The sequence below is a fragment of the Enhydra lutris genome, unplaced genomic scaffold (genome assembly GCF_002288905.1).
Source record: "Enhydra lutris kenyoni isolate GAN:26980312 unplaced genomic scaffold, ASM228890v2 scaffoldscaffold11, whole genome shotgun sequence".
NCBI lineage: Eukaryota > Metazoa > Chordata > Mammalia > Carnivora > Mustelidae > Enhydra > Enhydra lutris.
In genome coordinates, this window is record NW_019154095.1 from 22,544,925 (window position 1) to 22,566,220 (window position 21,296).

The 21,296-nt window shown below is 40.2% G+C and overlaps 1 protein-coding gene across 2 annotated transcripts in view; it reads right to left on the reverse strand.

The window, feature by feature from the left end:
- Positions 1–21,296, reverse strand: part of LOC111144486 (macrophage scavenger receptor 1) — an 84,397-nt gene that overhangs the window by 19,289 nt on the left and 43,812 nt on the right. The window contains exons 8-9 of one of the 2 annotated variants that reach the window (XM_022498787.1): positions 13,090–13,143; positions 9,422–10,878 (exon numbers count right to left, since the gene is read on the reverse strand). In XM_022498787.1, the coding sequence (XP_022354495.1) occupies positions 10,835–10,878; positions 13,090–13,143 (98 nt within the window). In that variant the 3' untranslated portion in view covers positions 9,422–10,834. Of the gene's footprint in view, positions 1–9,421; positions 10,879–13,089; positions 13,144–21,296 lie in introns of those variants that run through there. The other variant, XM_022498786.1, reaches the window with a different exon arrangement.

Here is a 21,296-nt window from a genome sequence, read left to right on the forward strand (position 1 = left end):
TGGAGAAGCGGAGTTAAATTTCTCCAGAAAATTATTGTAACAGATTTTGAATCTTACTCTGGAAGTCAAAGGAGACAAATGTTTTGGAAATCCCTTGAGAGAGCAGAGAACAAGGTAGATGGAGAGAGTCTCAGTGGAGAGCCGGTAGGCAGCGTACCCTGATGGCAGGGGGGAGAATGAGAATGTCCAGTGAGGAAATTTGAGGTCTAAGCTGGCTGGGAATTTCAAGACAGTGAAGTCTGAGGTTGAACTTTATACTATAGACTGTTCTGCTTACATTTTTCTATTACAACTAAACCTTCAGTAAAATCCTCTTAGATCCCCAGGTGGAGGGGCTAGGGTACTTCCTCAACTGAAGGGAGAGATGTGGAGCTCATTGTGTAATGAGTGGTGTGGAAAGAAAGCAACTGCCAAAGATCCTAGGTTATTAGGTTTCTAAGGCAACTGTAACAAATGATCACATTGTGTGGCTGAAAACAGCAAATTTAGGGGTGCCTGGGTGGCTCAGGTCATGATCTCAGGGTCCTGGGATAGAACCCTGCATCGGGCTTCCTGCTCACTGGGGATCTGCTTCTCCCTTTCCCTCTTCTCCTTCCCCGCCCCTCATGTGTATTTTCTTTCTCTTTCAAATAAATAAATAAAATATTAAAAAATGATAATAACAATTCCCTCACAGTTCTGGAGGCCAGAAGTCTGAAATTAAGACATCCACTGGGCCATGTTCCTTTTGAGGGCTCCAGGGAGAAATCCTTTCTTGCATTTTCCTAGCTCCTCGTGGCTCCTGGCATTTAGTGACATTTCTTGGCTTATAACTACATCAGTCCAATCTCTGCCTCAGTCTTCTTCCTGTATCTGTGTGTCCTTCTCTTCTTAGAAGGACACTAGTCATTTGATTTAGGGCCCACCTGAATCCAATATGACCTCTTCTTAGTTTAATCACACCTGCAAAGATGCTACTTCCAACTAAGGTCACATTCTGAGATTTCACATGGATATGAAATTTCCTGTATTTTCCTCAGACTATTTTACACAGGAGGCATTTGAATTTGCCTTAGAACACGAGTTTGGCGCTCAGTTTTATGTCATTATTAAAGAATAAACTGAACCTCAAGATTTGGGGACTACAGAATAGCTGGGTAGTAGATATTTTGGCTAGACCGGAAATGAGCAAAGTCCCCCATGATTACACTGAACGCCCATAGTTGAACTGCTGAATAACTAAAATAAAGATTGAGAATCTGTTGCTTCAAAACACACGGTGCTAAACTCAGAGGGGACTGAGTACATCTAACTTAATTATGAATATGAGTAAATTACTTCCATGTATGAAAATTAAAAAGTAGCAGAAGGCTATTATTTCCTATATTTTATTTGTCAGTTTTTGAGGTGAATTATCAAATAAAACTTTAAGGGAATCTTGCTCAAAAAGAGTGGTAAATACTTAAGATGAACGAAGAACTTTGTGTTTAAAAGGAATACCTCCCTAGTTGTGCAGATCCCCACAAAGTGGTGGTGGTGAAGGATAAGTTTATGTGGGGGGAAAACAAACAAAACGGAAAGGCTGAGTAAGCCAAGAGAAGCCGGCATGGTTGGGAGTGTAAGCTGTCCTCAGAGTATCCAGAGCTATAATGTTGCCTCTACTACTGGATTTCCAAACTGCCAATTAAACAGACATGTCTGCCTTTCAAAGACCAGACTGTGTTCTTCAAAGGACCGTGTGCATATCTTAGGGTATTTATTATCATTTTAGAATAATTTTGTTATTAATACTTCATTTCTACGTGAGTCTTAGTTTTCAGAGTTACTTAGGAGAACTGTAAAAACATTGACAAAGGGGAATTTTACCTACCTATTTTTAGACTGTTTACAGTTTTGCTCTTCACTTAAAACCATACAGCACAAAAATAAGCAATGCAGGAAGATACTGAACAGAGCTAATTTAGAACATGCACATCACAAATGGGCATACATTACATTAACATTCTTTCTGAGTTCTGAAAATGTAGGCCTCAGCCAGACCCTGTAAAGTTCCTGTGTCCCTCTTTATAATCTGTTATATCTGTTATAATCGGACATTGATAGTGATTTACCCCACTTGATCCTTCACTTGCCTATTCATAAAATACTATAATAACACCTACCTCTGATGATTGACATTTCGAAAAATGTATTTTAGGCTAGAAAGTACTATAGAAAAATAGTGCCAGAATTATTAATTATATTTTATTCTGAATGTTATTCTCAGAAACCAAAATCATAGACAGTAGGGATTTTGAGGTGTGGAATTTGTAGAGAAAAATGTCTTAAATTCGGCTCAAGGAAAGTTAATCTGTCCAGTTGTTGGCAAGACTGACAACTCAGAACAGGTTCTTTGACTTTTCATGAGGAGAAAATTATCTTCTAAAATGACTGTTTGCCCCTTGAATTGGATCTGGAGGTAAATTAAAAGAAAATATACATTCTCCTTGGCCTTGGGTGCTGTATTTTGTTTACACTTGTAACTGTTCAGAGCTCTGAGATGTTATCAGGACAGGGTCACTGGGATCCGTGGGAGACATTAGCATATAAAAAGTCTCCACTCCACTGTCATTTGACAGGAAAGGCCTTGATTTCTGTCCAACAGCTGTGTCCACAGGTATTTAAACACAGATCACTTGATGCCTCAAAAACCCCAAAAATGCGTGGCTTCTCTCTCCTTCAGGAAACATTACTTCCATTTGCTTAGCTTAAATTTTGGCTGTTTTAGTGTCACCAAAGTAGAAGAAGAAAAAATTATGGGATAGCAAATTTTATTTGGATAATAACAGAAAGAAAAGCAGGAAAAAAAAAAAAACACTGTAAAGTGTGGGTTCTCAGGTTGAGGTATGAAATGCTTTATTTCAAAAGAGAGGGTCCCAGTGCTTATTCACCAGAGAAGGGGCATGGTCTGTATAGGAAACAGGATGCTTCTCTATGTGAGAAGCCAGGAGACTGGGGCCCTAGTCTCAGTTGTGTTACAAACTTCCTTTATGACCTTAGATGATTTGTATTTCTTCATATGTTATGACATCTTTTGTAATCACCTCAGAACTTTTGTGTGAACTGTTTTGGTCCATGAATGTACTTTGAAGAGGTTTGAGAAAGAAAGTTAAGTTACAGGGAGCCTGGGTGGCTCAGCTGGTTGGGCGAGTAGCTCCGGCTCAGGTCATGATCTTGGGAGTCCCAGGTTCGAGTCCCACATCAGGCTCCCTGCTCAGCGGGGAGTCTGCTTCTCCACCTGACCTTCCCCCATTTTGTGCTCCCTCTCTTTCTCTCTTTCTCTCACTCTTGTCCTCTCTCTCAAATAAAAATCTTTAAAAAAACAAGATGCAATATAATGTGATAGAGTTTAAAAATGAGATAAACCAAGATTCAGATTCCTCCCCATAAATACTAGCTGTGTGATTTTGCACAGATTACTTCATGTTCTAAATCCTCAGGGGGGAAAAACAGAAGAGCGATCGGTTTCTTGTGAGGATGAAGTGAAGGAGACCACACAAAGTGCCCTGCAGAGCACCTGGCCCAGAAGGGTCACTCTTTGCACCGCAGACATTAGTGTTATTAGAGTTACTATTTTTTAAAAATTCAGATTTCTGGCCTAGTGACTGGGAAAGGGTGATGGTAGCCCTAAAGTATCTCTCTAGTATTAAAGAATAAATTTTCAACAACTTGTGCTTTGGAATTCCAAGGAGACTTTTTGGAAATCACAACATACTGGTCCAAACCCAAGGGCGTGAAATAAGCATCCGTGTACATTGGGTCCAGCCATCGTATATCATAGAAGTCTTAGAGGTCATTCTGATGCTCACCAGAGCCTGAGAACTACTGGGGGAGTGATACAAGAACACGGTGTGGTTACTTAAGACAGTTCTAAACCTCTCCCATTATGGAGGAATTGACCTAATACGTTGCTGTCCGATAGGAACTCAGCACTTAACAAGAGTGTTATTGAACAGTATGTAATAGCAAAGTTAGGTTGGTCCACGTTTTCAGGGCCTTTCCCCCTATACTCTGAGATTCTGAAGGGGGATCTTGTCCAAGCCATCACTTGCTATTGGCCCTACTTGGTTGCATAGCGAGTGTGCCCCACTCTCTGAACACTTCAGTGGTTTCAAGGGAAAATTCAGTATCCAAACAGAGGCAACAAGAGTTCTTCTGAAGGAAAGAAGGTGGCATTCTTTCTCAGACGTGGCTAGATGTGAAGATTACACACTAGAGCAAAAGCCTAATCAACTATGAATTTATATATATATATATATATATATATATATATATATATAGTGTATATATACACATATATACACAGAGGGAGAGAGAGAGAGAAAGGGAGAGAGATACTGAGTCTAAATGACTTAGTTTGAACTCCTGGATCCCACCATGCCTGAAGCAAAACCATCTCTTGGAATTCTTAATTACATGAATCAATAGATTCTATGTCTTGACTAAGCAGATTTTCATTTCTTTCTACTTAAAAAATCCTTACAAATACACAGATGGTAATTATTTGACAATAAATATTGAAGTGGGGCACCTGGGTGACTCAGTCAGTTGAATGTCTGCCTTTGGGTCAGGTCATGATCCCAGGGTCCTGGGATGGAGCTCAGTGATGGGCTCCCTGCTCAGGAGGGAGCCTGCTTTTCCCTCTCCTACTACCCCAGCTTGTGCTCTGTCAAATAAATAAATGAAATCTTTAAATATAAATAAATAGGGGCACCTGGGTGGCTCAGTGGGTTAAGCCTCTGTCTTCCGCTCAGGTCATGATCTCAGGGTCCTGAGATTGAGCCCCACATCGGGCTCTCTGCTCAGCAAGGAGCCTGCTTCCCGCCCTCTCTCTGCCTGCTGCTCTGCCTACTTGTGCGCTCTCTCTCTCTGTCAAATAAACAAATAAATAAAATCTTAAATAAATAAATAAATAAATGAATAAATAAACATTAGAAGTAGCTTCCCAGGTCATTCGATTTCTCATTAATCTAATCACCATTGGTTAGTGTCTACTTAAACAGCATTAGCCTCACAATTTTTATAATTTTATGGATTCCATAATGTAAAAGAACATCCCTGAAATGTGAAAACAAAATACTGACAAGAAACCAACAAAAGTCAAATTGCTTTCATAACTACAAAAACAGCACAATGTCTCAAACTTATTTATGATACAATTTAGGCCTGGAGAACTGGTTGGCAGAAAGAGAGGCAGAGACACCTGAAGCAGATCTTCCTCATTCTGAAAGTTCCAGGCCTGCGGAGCAAAGATTCAGACAGGAGGCTGCCCTCAGACAGGGAGGCATAGCTGTTCTGGATCCTTCCTGTTACAGGCTGAATTATATCCCCCCAAAATGCATCTGTGGAAGTCCTAACACCCAGGGCGACTGTATCTAGAGATAGGGCCTCTAAGGTAGTATGTTAAGGTTCCCTGAGGCCATCTGGGTGGGGCCCTAATCGAACAGGGCTAGTGTACTGAGGGCACCTGGATCTTGGATTTCAACGTTCAGAACTCTGAGGGAATAGACTTGTGTTATGTCACCCAGTCTTTTTTCTGACAGCCCCTACCAGGCGAACACTCTTGTCTATTTTTTTTTTTTCCCCTGTTTTGTATTTTTGACTAGTTGCAAACAAAATAAGAAATAGAGTACCTCGATGGGTATAAATTTGAAAATACAGCTTTTTCTTTAATTCATAAATGAGAAGCAAGCATCCATCCCTGTTATGTCATGATCTGAACGTGATAAAAAAAAAATCTTTAACAAAAATATTCACTTTGTCACTGAAATGCCTACTTTAATGGCTTAGAAGTTCTAATTCTTATTTTTAAGATTTTATTTGAGAGAGAGAGAGGGAGAACTCACATTAGCAGTGGGAGAAACAGATTCTCTGCTGAGCAGAGAGCCCAATGTGGGGCCCTATCCCAGGACCCTGGGATCATGACCTGAGCCGAAGGCAGACGCTTAACCAACTGAACCACCCAGGCCCCATACAAGTTCTAATTCTTATTTTAAAAACTACAAAGGTGTTTATTGAGGACCTACTAGATTCTCAATATAGTAGTAATTATTCATTTGGCTACTTTTTGTGATTAATGTAATACTTTTTTTTTTTTTTTTTTGGTATAGAAAGTGTTTCTGGGTATAGGTGATAGAATAGGTAAGAGATTATAACAGGAGAATGTAACAGGACAGTTTGTTGTGGAAGATGTTTTGGAATAGAATAGACAATCATTTTATAGGGAACAAATGAATTATGCCCATAAACCATGCAGAGTTTGGTAAAAATATTGTGTACAGAAACTGAACACTGGTGTTCAGGTAAAAGAATTTATCTTTGACTATTTTTGGGAAATGAGAAATCAGAATCACACAAAACTTCATTAGGTTGAGGGGTGTTTTCCATTTTGGTAAAGAATTAGCGTTAGGATTCCTTTAACCAGTTCCCTTAAGAGCATCTGAAAGGCTGCTGGGATTCAGATGTTCCACTTGGCAGTGAGTGGATCAAAGAGACATGAGTAATTCAGGGAAGTTGGGAAAGGAAGTAACTGGAGAGCCCCAGGAAAGGGGCAAGTCTGTAGGTAGGTTACGCCACAAAGGGAGATGGTTCTTGGACACTTCATGTGCGAGTAACTGGTTCTAGCGACTCTGGTGTTGAGATGCCCACTGCAGGACAATGCATTTCCAAAGAAGCAAGGGTAAGGGTGGGGCGGGGCGAGTATTGGTTGTGAACCCCTACTGGGACAGTGCTTGTGTTGGTGTAACAAACACTATGTTGGCTGCAGAGTTGGGAAGCCAGGACCCAGTTCTCTGAAGAGCAGCAGGAAAGCCATTTTATCCTCTGAGATTGTGGATGGTGGGAAGTGCCATGTTGGGTCTATTCCACCTGCATTCCAGCCTATTACGGGATGAATTTCAAATTCTGCTGGTGCAAAAGACCGAGTTGGAGCTGTACTGATTTTTTTTTTTTTTTCCTTCCTTCTGATTGGTTCCGGTAGGAGACGGGCTATGTGAGTCAGCTGGGATAGGGACTCATCAGGGCAAAATGCTGACTGCGGGATCCATTCCTCATTTAAGGCTCTATTTCAGTTTATAAGACATATGAGTTATTCCCATCTATTGCGCGGATGGAACGTTGTGTGTTTCAGCAACAATACGCGCAACTCACATAAAGCTTTGAACAGGGCGCACTGTCCAAAAGCGGCAGCACTCAGCTAGTCACGGGCAGCCAAGGGCTCTGGGATACTCTAGGATACTCTAGGATACTCTAGGATACTCCGCTCGGTCCTACCGTGGGCTGCCGGGAAGCACAGTGTGAGGAGCTAAAACAAGACGCAGTAACAGAAGAGGAACATCAAAGAAGCCAAACTTCATTCCCAATTGTTAAAATTGAGCCAGGCTCTGAAAACCAGAATGGATGTTAAGGGGTAGCTCCTGCCCCTGGTGTCACGTGTAAATGACTCCTACTACTGATACCCCTGTTCTGCGGGTATTCCAGGGAGACTATGTTTCTGAATAATAGATCGGGGGCAGAGACGGGACACAAGAGCGGATGTAGCACGTGAAGGTGGAAACATCAACAAATACGGACTGAGAACACTTTTTGGGAATTTGAAATCCCGGAAGTCACACTGTAAGAATTTTCGTCTCCTTAGTTTCTTGAAATTATAGGCCCATTCTAGAAAACCAAATTGCTTATTATAAATCTCTTTCTCGGGGCACCTGGGTGGCTCAGTTGGTTAAGCGTCTGCCTTTGGCGGAGGTCATGATCCCCGGCTCCTGGGATCCAGTCCTGCATGGGACTCCCTGCTCAGCCGGGAACCTGCTTCTCCCTCTGCCTGCCGCTCTCCCTGCTTGTGCTCTCTCTCAAACAAAATCTTTATAAAAAAGTCTTTCTCTTCCTTCTTTTTGCACACCCTTCATGCTATGTATTTGTGGCATTTACATATAAAAAGGCATAAAACTAGTGTGGGGGGTGTTGAATGGAGCCCGAGTTACAAACGGGGCCTTTGGAAATGCACACATCTAGCTTTGAATTCCTGCTCTTCCATTTATCAACAAGGCTTCAGCTTCCAACCTATAAAACGCGAATAATCATAGTAGCTACCTCGAAGTCTCTTCTGAGGTTTAAATGAGAGAATGAGCCAAAAGCCCCGGGGGCACGGCCAGTGTTCTCTAAGCGTTCACTCTTGTAATTATTTAGTGTTTGGAGAAGAAGGTATGACTTTGGCCAATTGAATGCTTTGAGGAAGACCAGAAATCACTTAAGATTGTGCTGAGTCCTCAGCAGAAATCAATTGGAAGATAAGCTGATACTTCATATCACTGTATGAGTTTTGAAATAAGACACTTTAAATTCACATTCTAATTATCCGCATGAACGCAGCCCAGGAAGACATACTAACCAATGACGCATTGTGAATTGGTATGTGTAGGACAGAGCCTCACACACAGTGTTTAATTGCACAGTAGGAATTGTTTCTGCTTGACTAAAACACCTTCCCTTCCAAGTTGGGTGACAACAGACGAACCCTTGTAACAAGCATGTGAGCTTGGGGCACACTTCTCTCCACTGCACATTACTCACGTTGGTCTAACTTGTGCATTTGAACTGGGCATTCAGCCTCTATTTTTGTCTAGAGAGAGAAGAGAAGCCCTTCTCCTGTCTTCTGTGGTCTGGGGTATCAGACACCTTGTGAACCGAATCCCCTGGAATTGCCTCTCACGATCTCTGCAATCAGGGTCATGCTGCGGCCGATGTCAACGAAGGCCTGCTGGCAGGAGAAAAGGCTCCCTGGGTTTTAGCTGTTCCCCCAATGCAGAGCAGGGTGAGAAGGCACACCTGATTAAACCATGGACAAAGAGATCCAACTCACTTCCACATGTTTGCATTCATAGGTCAGTCCACATTGCCGGTTTTCTAATAATGACCATCTGAAGACTGGCTGATTCTTCTACTTCCTTTTTTTTAAATTAATTTATTTTTTTTCTTGGCGATTCTGTCATCTTGGAGATACAGACCCAGAGTACCCCTGAAACTAATTCATTTCAACCTTTGTTGGAGTTTTCTCAGCACAGTCTTGGGCTCCTGCTTCATTCTTCAGAGCCTGGACTCCTGTTTTATGGGGCTGACATTTTGTTCTGACCTCTAGTGACAGCTTCTGGCCTCTGGCATGCACTCTGTTGAGTCACTTCTTTATTTATAACTTACGTTCTCCGGCACGGCTCAGACAAACTCACTGATTTGCGATCTGGTCACACTGGCGTTGCTCTATCTAAGGTAAAATCTTATCTTATTCTCTAGCATCTCTCTTTTTGTCCGTGACATTTATTTGGCTTCTCGCATTTTCATTTTGCTTTCCCTCCTGCTCTGATTACAGATTTTACATGTCTGCACGATACCAGCAGGGAAGAGCGGTTCCAGTTCAGAGAGACCATTGTGAAGCATACCTTATGTGTTTAAAGCACTTTATAAATGGTTTTACAGAGCATCTCTGCCCACACAATACCTTCTGTGATCCTCACAACAACCCTGTGAGGTAGGTGTTACGATGTCCATTTTATAGGAGAGGGAATGGAAGGGCTGAGAGACACACAGACCCACGACTTAGAATTTACTAGTAACTCAAGACTGCAAAGCTCGGGATTATTTGTAAACCTTGAGAGAAATGAGAGGTGTGAAAATGTGATCTGTGAATTAATTAATACACAGACCTACACACATACCACTCTACACTATATCTTCCCTGTTCCTTTTTTGGGGGGGGGGGCTGTCTTTTCTTACCTTTTCCCCTTTCTCATTTTTATCCCTTTCTTCACCCACACAAAATATCTCCAGGTCTACTGAAATATTTCTTCTTCTTAAGGATCTATAATTAATATTTAAAGTGTAGTCGTACAAGAGGCTTTTTAGAACAAAAAATTTCAGCATTATTTTTTCATGACCAAAATATTCTTGCTTGAGATAGCCAGGTCATTTAAGGAAACAAGTTCTGCTTTTTTTTTTTTTTTTTGGTCTAAATGTGTTCAATAAACTGTCTAAGCTCCACTTTACTTCACTATAAACTTGAAAAAATAAAGGTGTAATTTGTAGAATAAGAAGACAAGAAAGTAAACTAAGCTAATCAAAATCAATCTACTTTTTGATATTTTAAGGAATTTAATAATCTTGATCTCCTCTGAACACCTGTAGAGCCCTATTCCTCCCCTCAAATAGTTCTGCTGTATTGTAGAATTGCCCGTTTACATGTCTAGGGCTTCCAGGGACAATTAGCTCTGTAAGATGAGAAGCTATGGTCATCTTATTAGCTCCTATGTCCAGCTCCAGGAAGTATGCAATGAACATAAATGAATGAATGAGTGAATTAACAAATGCATTTTCTTTTATGTATCCCTATCACTTACTGAGAGTACTGTTTTTGAATGTCAAGAACCCACATAGAATCAGTAGCCATGTCTCCTAGAACCCAATGGGTTAAATTGGGTTCAGAAAGACATGAAGTGAGTGAATGGCAGAGGGCTTCTGGCCTGGCTCTGAGAACTAGCATGAACAGCCCACCAGTCAGTACAGGCGAGGCATCCCAGCTAAGGGTGCTACGAGATGGTGGTGATGGTGGCGTGCTGTAGTGGGGAGAGGTAGGAACATGGGAACAGAGACCCGAAGAGCACAAAGGACCAGAGAAAGCCATGTGGAAGTTGCACACCACACAGGAACCAGAGTCATTTGGAGGAGCCACAAAGGGATCTTGGATTCGGTTGTGCTGATGACTTGTCCGGAGGTGAAGGGTCTTTTAATGAGATGGTAGCAGAGGGTATCTTGTCCAACCCACCTGATCTTAAAAGGGCCCTGCCCACATACGATCAGGGAGTTGTACCGGTCCTGACACAGATGTAAAAGAGGAAATCAGTGATTATTCTTTTTATATTTAAATCATGCCTGAAAAATAAATGTATATTAAAATAACTCCATATAAATCATTTATCAGAACTAACTGAAGATGGGGAGAATCAGGCACTTTCATGCACAATACATTGGTACAGCCTTTCTGGAGCCATTCACAAGAAACCATCAACTTGTGAAATGCACACCGCCTTTGAACTATTGACTTGTTCTACTCCTAGCAAATTTCCTATTATAAAATGGTTCCACAAGGTCATGTATGAGACTGCGGAATGTAGCACTGCTGATTAAAGCCAAACCACGGCCAACAAAAATCAAGTGTTCATGACTAGGGAACAGAATGATGTATTATGGGATAGCGATATGATGGAGTACTGCACAGTCACTGAGGGAGAAGAGCTAGAGCCACATGTCCCGACATGGGCAAGTGACTGACACATTAACCTCAGTGAGGTAAAAGCAGAATATACTGTACAGATGTTTGTACCTATGATTCTTTCTTTTTGGAACATAATGGAGTTATATCTACTCTATGGGGGCGGTGTACGGAGGGAAAGCTGGAGGCCATAAACACATTTATACACAGAAATATATTGTTGCTTTCACAAAGTATGAGCATAAAGTTCAAAAGAGCTATGAAAATAGCTATAACTGAAACCATTTCTGAACAGATCAAAAAAAAAAAAAAAAGTGTTCAAAGCATTTGATAACCTCAGGTACCAGAAGACTGGGTGGGTGTTTGGTTTAAAGACTGCAAAACAGAGAAGTTCTTTACTGGCCAAGCTTACCCAGAGTCAAGGTTAAGTAGCTCAGGAAAGTCTCAGCAAAAAGAGAAAAAGATAAAAACCGCTCCAAAGATAAAGATAAAGGCAGAGATAAAGACAGATAAACAGAAAGCTAGAGAAAAGAGTTACACAAGGAGCTCAAGTGAAAATAACTAGAGTGACAAGGAGAAAGGAGTCTAGGTAGGGCAGAAAGTATTACACTAGACAAAAGTGATCACATTAAAGAAGAAATGGACACAAAGGATGAAAGGTCTACTAATGTTTCCATTATCTTACTATAATGGTAACAACACTAATAATCGTGGAATGACACTAAAGCACTGTGAGGAGACACACAATATTCCATGTTGTCAATTCAGGGGGAAGCGACATCAACAACAAAACAATTGTGAAAAGCATCAGGTAGTTACATTATATACCTGAATGGCTGGGATTCACGGTGGTGATCCTAAATTGTCTAAGGGCCCTATCCATACACAGCACAGGTAAAAATAATTCCTTCTGTTCTAAGGGAGAGAAATTGGTACTCTATTTTTAAAATAATAACTACAACTAAAAAATGCTAGAGTTTTGGTACATTAAAGGATTAGCGATAATCTATCTAAAGCAGACCCTGTTTGGGTAGAGATTATCATCACGGGGGGGTATGTGTGTGTGTAGTGGCTGCTATCCCCACAGACACCCACACACATATATCATACACAGCTCCTACCAGGAACACAGAAGGGGGGATTTCTCAGTTCCTTTTCATAATCCTTTCCCTTGATCTGTGTGGATTCAGCCTCGATACACAACAACTGACTTAGAGTGTGGCATGGTAAAGACATCTCATCTAATATTTTGTTTTTAAGGGTCAGTTTATGAGGTCAGCATCTGATCAACAGAGTTCCCTGTGTCAAATCTATTCTGTTGCAATTTTGAAGGTCTAGGATATAGTACACAACTTTTCAAGTTTTTAGTATAACAAAGCAAAACACAAAAACCCCAGGCATCAGAGAATTGGTTGGCCTGGATTCTTCAGATCGTCCAAATTCCTAGCTGGAGGCTTTCAGTTCCTCAGTCAGTAGGTAAGGAGGATGTAATTGTTTCTATTCATAAACTTGATTTTCCTTCAGCAGACTGAAAGTAGCTTGAAAATTGAACAATTTTCTATGTGGAATTTTTAGAAAACTGTGCTCATCATGAAAACAAAATACAAATGGGTCATGAGACTCAGAGTTGTATAATTTAATCTATTTGTTTTACTCCAATTAGCATGCTTTTTTGGAGAAAACTGTGGCTGACTTCCACAGAAACTCTCTGGGTTGATGCTGAAGTTCCCCACATTCGCCTTGAGCTCAGACCACTATGATGGCAAGCTTGTTGTTGACAAGGCACACATAAAAACAAGGACCCATAAACTTACTTAGTATGCTTCCACTCCCTTTGTCCCCCTTCTGGCCTTTTGGTCCAGGATATCCTTGAAAACAAACAAACAAAAAAGCAATGATTTGGGTTTTTTTTTTTTTTTTTGTAATTAGGACAATTATTTAAAAAATTAATTGCTGTAAATGGAGAAAAAAATGAATTGCTTTAAATGTAGACAGAGCATCAATCACAAGGTAACCTAGAATCAACTTACCACAACCTGTAAAGATTCAAGTGTAATAATATTGATGTTGATAATAATAATAATGGCTATTATTTTCACTATTGAAAAAACTTTTTAACTTATTTAAATTCACTTCGTTGACAGATAGTATATCATTAGTTTCAGATCAATTTAAAGTCCTATGAGAAACCTGTCGCTGTTCTGGGTTAAGTCCCTTACATCCATTAGCTCAAATTATTTACGAGGGCATTAGATATCCCATTTTCCTAAAGCAGACAAAACTGAGGTAGGCACTTTTGGGGCTTATTCATCTTGTTTTTCTTCTTCCTTTGACTTTGTTCTTCTCCCTCCTCCAGGAAGCTTCGTTTCCTGCATCTCATCTGAAACCTTGATTCTGTATTTCCCATTATACTTTATCTGGTTTTCCATTTCTTTAGAGGGGAGAATCCCAAAGATGGGCTGTGAATGAATTTCTGGAATGCTAAGATCTTGATGACCTCATCCTGGGGGAAGCTTGGAAGGTCTCAAGGGCATCTAAACCTATAGGCTACAGTCTTTGGCTTTGAAAATCCCATCTGTTTACAGAAGGCTGTGGTACAAATGCTCTCCTTTATTTATTTATTTTTTTAAAGACTTTATTTATTTGACAGAGAAATGGAGAGCACAAGCAGGGAGAGCAGCAGGCAGAGGGAGAGGGAAAAGCAGGCTCCCCTCTGAGCAGGGGGAGCCATGCGGGGCTGAATCCCAGACCCTGAGCGGAAAGCATACTCTTAACCAACTGAGCCACACAGGTGCTCCCAAATGCTATCCTTTTATATGAGGGTCAGGACTTCAGATAAGTACCGGAAACACTGTGAAGACCTTGATCTATGCTATTGGTGACGATTTATCCACAGCTCCACTTTCAAAGGTACACCCAGAAGATCATGTTTTAGTACCAACAAGAGATTTTAATGGTAAAGATGTCATCTCCTGAGAGTGGGGCTGTTCTTGTGTATTGATTCTCCTAACATTCCTCAAATATTTACCTTGCAAGTAATCACCTTCTCTGCATACACGTGGGGCTGATCCGAGTACCTCTTAAGCCAGAATCTTTGTTAATGTTCTTGATTTCCCCCAACCAAATTAAGACCCTCTGCCTTTTCATCCAAGAGCTAACAGGACATAGTTTAAAACCCATGACTTTGTAAAGGCATGATGACAGCAATTTTAGAAATCTCTATTGGAATTATTTTGCTCTGCTACTTACCAAGAATGTGGCTCAAAACAAGTTTTCAAACCTTTCTGAACTAAAAGCTTATTTTTCCATCAAATGAGAAAACAACACCCTCGATTGGAGAGTTCTCTTAAATTAGCAACAATATTTATAACGCATCTTGCCCATGAAGAGATGACTAGAAGAGATGGTAGCTCTTACAGTTTTACATCTCCCAAAGCTTAGTTAGAATGGTCTCTCTGTGGTTTTAGTCTCGGTGAATGAGAGAGGACATTGTCATCTCTGTTCACTTTTTATGGCACAATTACTTTTAATTTTACTATAAAGTTTTAATCTTTATTTGGATTTTGTTTTTGTTTCTTTCTCTAATTTAGTTTACTCTGTCTTCATCTGTCTTTGGGAACATTTGTTCTTAATTACTATTTAAAGATTTTTTGATCCCCAATTATCAAATTAAAAATATAAAATTATGCTGATAAGTAACATGAGAACTGAGATTGAGCACTTAAAAATCGTAAGTTTTTTCCAATTAAAATTTTACCGTGAAGATTTCATGAAATGCCAACCATTCCTTATCAGAGTATGATGGAGAGAATGCCTCTGATCGTTTTGCATATATGATTACACTGTACATTATTGTATTCACTTTTTAATTGTGATTCAGTCATTGCAGGTAATGTGAAATTGGCAAAAACGTCATAAATTGACAAAAGTACTCAAAACCTTTCCTATTTTTTTGATGATATACTTTTATGAGATATAGTACCTAAGTTTCAGATTCCCAAGAGGAAAAAGTCTAAGATACTAAACAAAAATTGGAAGGGGGGATTTAAAAGGGTGTAATGAGCAGTTCTAATTCTTCTCAGAAAAGATAAAGTAAGAAATGAGCTTATTTGAACATTTTAGATCATTTGGTAAAAAGGAAGAAGTTGTACATTATTCTTGGGAGTCTTTTTGTACCACAACTGGTTTGGGATAGTTTCAGAACAGAAATGCTTGCTCAAGCCAGGGCACTGCGTGAATGACTCACTTAAATCCTGATAGCTCTAGGATCCTATGACAAATAAAAAAATCAGTTTTTTTAAAAAAAATTTGGCTCTTTTATCTTATACCACTTTTTAAAAAATAATAAAATGAGACTTTTCTTCTTATCAATAAATATAAATGTTTTATGTCACTCTAGCCAGATTCAGAGATCTCCTCACAGAGGACACTTGGAAATCTTTTTTTGCAGGCGAACACATCAAAAACATCCTTGCTGAAGAACAGCCTCCTTTAGAATGGTATCTTTGGCTAAAAATGGAGCCCAAGGGCTTTGCCAAAACCTGGAGTTAATCTCCCTTCATAAATGACACTCTTCAATCAAAAATAAGGAACTTATATTTCTGAAAGCCATTGAAAAATAAGAAGTAAATAGTATGTAATAAATTGACATTCTAACTTTAAATATAAGGGGAGGTGTTTTCAATAACATTATAACATTATAATTTCAAGCCTTTTTAATGCCCCTTCTATGAGCTAGATGTGAGGTTAGTTATTTTTACAGACATGTCATAATTAGCCCAGCCGTTCGACTATTTCAATTTTAGGTGTGACCATCCTCCTTCCTAAGCCTACAACTGTTTCCTATTTCCTGAAATTTCCACCTTCAACCTTCTCACCAACCTTACCCTCTTTCCTCCGTCTCTTCAACCATTCCTTTATCTTATCATCAGTATTTAAATAGTATTCAAATCTCTTTCAAAGAAAAAAAAAATCAAATGAGCGAACACACCAAACAAAAACCAGACTTCTTTCTTCTCTGAGAATGTGATTACTTAAGACTTGGCTCCATGTCCTTGCCTGACCCTCATCAGCAGTTCAGCTCTGAGCATCCCCCATCTGGTTTCCACTCACCCCACTGAAACCTATCTCAATAAGCCACAGTTCTTATAGCAACAATGCAAAGAGCTTTCTGTAGAGTTCACCTTACTCGACCACCTTTTATTTTATTATTTTTTTAAGATTTTGTTTATTTAACAGAAAGAGACAACACAAGCAGAGGGAGCAGCAGGCAGAGGGAGAAGCAGGCTCCCTCTGATGTGGGATCCAGATGTGGGACTTGATCCCAGGATCCTGGCATCATGACCTGAGCTGAAGGGAGATGCTGAACGAACGGACTGAGCCACCCAGGTGACACACTTGACCATCTTTTAAAACTTCCTCCTTGCCTTTGACTTTTTCATCACTCTTTCCCCAGATGTCTTTCCTCATTCTGGCTGCTTCTGTTCAATCTACCGCTTTGTTTTTATGGCTCAGCCTGTACCTTCACTACTTAAGGCTTCATCCTCGGCTGCTTCTCTTCTGTCTACTTGCGAAATAGTATTAAAACCAATGATGCCAGTAAACACTCATATAATCATAGCTACAACTTTGTCTTTCTATCTCTGGGCTCTCTTCTGAACTCTAAACCCATATATTCACTGATCTATGAATATTTCCATGAAGGACACAGAGAAAAAATTCTGTGATTATTTGTTAGATAAATAAATGAATCATTTTTGGTCTATAGTTTTAGATACTCCTAAACTTTTTTGAAGTAGGTAGGTCAGATTGTAACTGCTCTACCCTACAGATCAAGACACCAGAAAGCATCCCCTTCGGTTAAGGACAGTTAACCACTGTGTCTTATTTCCCTCTCATTTCCTGGTGCTAGCATTGTACCTTGTGTACACAGTAAGTGTGCATTATACGTAGAAGGGCGGGTGCAGAGTGGGGAGAAGGAGAGCAGAAAAGAAAATAGGGCGCTCTTTCTCAAACTTTTTCCTTTGAAATCTGCCAACGCTTTCAATATTATTCAGATGGTCCAGGCCGTGTCATTAGTTAGACTATGACAATTATTGGATTTTATTTCTAATTTTACTACCTTCTTTGGACTCTTTTGGAGGAGAGACTCTATTATTCATTGTTTTAATGTACAGTATAACTAAAGTGGTACCAGACACTGATGCGCACATTTCTACCAAATTTGAGTTATTTTTAAAATTTTATTTATTTATTTTTAAAGATTTTATTCATTCATTTGACAGAGACCTAGAGAGCACAAGCAGGGGCAGCAGCAGAGGGAGAAGCAGGGCAGGGAGCCTGATGTGGGGCTTGATTCCAGGACTCTGGGATCATGACGTAAGCCAAAGGCAGATGCTTAATGGACTGAGCCACCCAGGTGCCCCCAAATTTGAGTTTTTAAATAAGGCAGTGATGTCTTAAGAATATCGTCTGTCAAACAGATTCCTTCCTTTGCCCTGGCATGCATGCATGCATTCATTCATTCATTCATTCATTCATTCATTTATTTTTGCAGTGTTCTCTTTCTCCACTCCTTTTCTTTACTTGAAGATATGGTTCTCAAAGTGTGGTCCCTGGAACAGCATCATCACTATCACCTGGAACTTGTGAGGACTGAACATTTTCAAGGGAGCCCTAGTCCCCAAAATACTGAATCAGAAACTCTGGGGGTAGAGCATAGTGCACTGTTTTAACAGGCCCTACAGGTGATTCTTTTTTTTTTTTTCTTTTTTTAAAGATCTTATTCACTTCTTGAGAGAGAGAGTACAGAGCTAAAGAGAGAGAGTGTGCACATGCAGCAGGGAGGGGCAGAGGGAGGAGAAGCAGGCTCCCCGCTGAGCAGGGACCCTCTCCACCCCCACAATGTGGGGCTGGATCCCAGGATACTGGGATCATGACCTGAGCTGAAGGCAGACACTTAACTTGCTAAGCTACCCAGATGGGCCTCCTACAGGTGATTCTAATGCCTGGTCACTAAAGAAATTGTACCTTTTTTTTTTTTTAATTGTACCTTTTTTTTTTTTTTTAATTTTATTTTTTATAAACATATAATATATTTTTATCCCCAGGGGTACAGGTCTGTGAATCGCCAGGTTTACACACTTCACAGTACTCATTGAAGTCTAATGACTTACAGCAGTTTCAGGTGCACTGCCTTTTGTGTGTCTTCTAGGACAGCACTAACAGGACTTCCTCTGTAACACATGACCTTGCTGTGCCTCTACTTTCTGCTCCCAGTGTTTTGTCCTAATTCATGAATGTTTATTACTTACCACGCTGCACTACAGCTAACAGCTTCTGCATTTTTCTGTCCCTGCTCCTTAAGGGCTGTGCTATATTCATGCAGGGCACCCAGTGACCCCTCATAAAATTGTGTTGGCTTGGTGAATGAATCAATAATTGCTCTCTCCAACACTTTGATTGGAGGGCAAGTGTTGAACTGTAGGAGTCTAATAGTAGAAAAAAAGTCCTGCTTGTGTAGGCAGTAGCTACCAACATGTATACAGAACTTGCTTTGTGACAGAACTATCTGAAGCACTTAAGATATTTATTTGAATTTTGCAAAAATTCTAAAATATGGGTCCTCTTAATAGCCTTAGTTTTTTAGATAAGAAACTGAGGCACATGGGGCGCCTGGGTGGCTCAGTGGGTTAAGCTGCTGCCTTTGGCTCAGGTCGTAATCTCGGGGTCCTGGGATCGAGTCCCACATCGGGCTCTCTGCTCGGCAGGAAGCCTGCTTCCCTCTCTCTCTCTCTGCCTGCCTCTCCGTCTACTTGTGATCTCTCTCTGTCAAATGAATAGATGACATCTTTAAAAAAAAAAAAAAGAAAGAAACTGAGGCACAGGGGGCACCTGGGTGGCTCAGTGGGTTAAGCCTCTGCCTTTGGCTCAGGTCATGATCCCAGGGTCCTGGGATCAAGCCCCACATCGGGCTCTCTGCTCAGCAGGGAGCTTGCTTCCTCCTCTCTCTCTGCTGACCTCTCTGCCTACTTGTCATCTCTGTCAAATAAATAAATTAATTAATTAAATCTTAAAAAAAAAAAACCCAAAAAACTGAGGCACAGAGAGGGTAAATGGGTGGGGAGGTAGGATAGACTACGCTACTTCTGTCAAGTACCAAACATACTCTGCTATTCCTGTATGTCCTAGGAGGATAAATAACAGACATGGAAGAACGATGTGCCGATGTGAAATTCCAAAGTCAAACCACTGTGACAAACCTTGACTCTTCCCAAATGAACCACCTAAGGTCAGAGAGTGCACAGAAGTGTTACCGAATGATCTTGTTGATTTAGAAGATCTTTAGAACTTTAGAAGAGGGGTCACTGTGAGAAATTTCTGGGAGAAAACTCTGGGATGGGGATCTGGCTCATCTTGTATCCTCTGCTCAAGGCACAATGTATGAGAAAACATAGACATTCAAACAAAGGGAAGTTACTTCTCATCAAATCCGCTAAATAGTGCTATAGTTACACGTCTCTTCTGTGGGTTATTCTTTTTTTTTTTTAAGTTTTTTAATTTTTAATTTTTATTTTTTATTTATTTGACAGAGAGAGATCACAAGTAGTCAGAGAGACAGGCAAAGAGAGAGAGAGGAGGAAGCAGGCTCCCTGCCGAGCAGAGAGCCTGATGCGGGACTTGATCCCAGGACCCTGAGACCATGAACTTAGCTGAAGGCAGAGGCTTAACCCACTGAGCCACCCAGGTGCCCTTCTGTGGGTTATTCTTAACGTTGTCAGTGACCACATAAGAAGGTTGTATTTAATAGACAGATGGTTGTGAGAAGGAGTGAGGCCTTCTTAACATTCTTAAATTTTTTGCCATGTTTCCACTTCTTAGGTAGACTTTCCAGAAAGACAGACTAGTAACTCTGATTTACTCAGAGTGCCTTGTGATATTCATTTATGAAGATACACCTTATGATTTAATGTAAATAGAAAGTTACAAATAGACTGTAACAGAAAGAGTCCCGAACAAAATCTTACCATGATTTTGCAAGAGATAATAAATGACTACCTATATGAGAGAGATAGTAGACAGATATACCATTTTAGCTTTAAACTTAGAATACAGATAAAATATGTTTTCTCACTTCATGGAATTATTTTGAATTATCTTGGAAACTATAAGTAGCTTTGCAATTTTGTCAAATTCAGGGTTTTTAAATATATTTATCTATTGCACACAAATTGCCCATTTAGGAAATTCAGCAATTCGTGAAGGATGTAGATAATTTCAAACAAATTAACAAATGAACGCTTCTTCCCGTTTTGCCAAAAAAGTCCTGATTAAGGCTAGTCAGTTTTAGAGATGGTTGGTATATAAATTTACCATTCAGTTCAGGTAATTGGGTCTGATTGTAGCTTGCTTATTTGTGGCTAGCTGATTTTTCTCCAAGCCCAACTGCCATTGACAGAGTCCATAAACACTGATACTATCAAAAATACCTCAACACACCTATTGAAATTGCTAAAATCCAAAACACTGATGGATGTGTGACAATATGAACTTTCATTCACTGCTGGGGGGAAATGCAAAATGGCACATGCACTTTGGAAGACACTCTGGTGGCTTCTTACAAAATTAAACGCAGGTTTACCATGAGACCCAGCAATGAAACTTATAGGTCAACTCATGTCGCCAGCTTTATTCATGATTGCCCAAACCTGGAAGTACCAAGATGTCCTTCAAATAGGTGAGTGGATAAACAAACTGTGGTATATCTATACATTACAATATACGGACCATTATAAATAAATGAGCTATCAGGCCACCAAAAGATATGGAGGAAGCTTAAATGCATACTGCTCAATGGAATAAGCCATTCTTTTTTTTTTTTTTTTTTAAAGATTTTATTTATTTATTTGACAGAGAGAGATCACAAGTAGATGGAGAGGCAGGCAGAGAGAGAGAGAGAGGAGGAAGAAGGCTTCTTGCTGAGCAGAGAGCCCGATGTGGGACTCGATCCCAGGACCCAGAG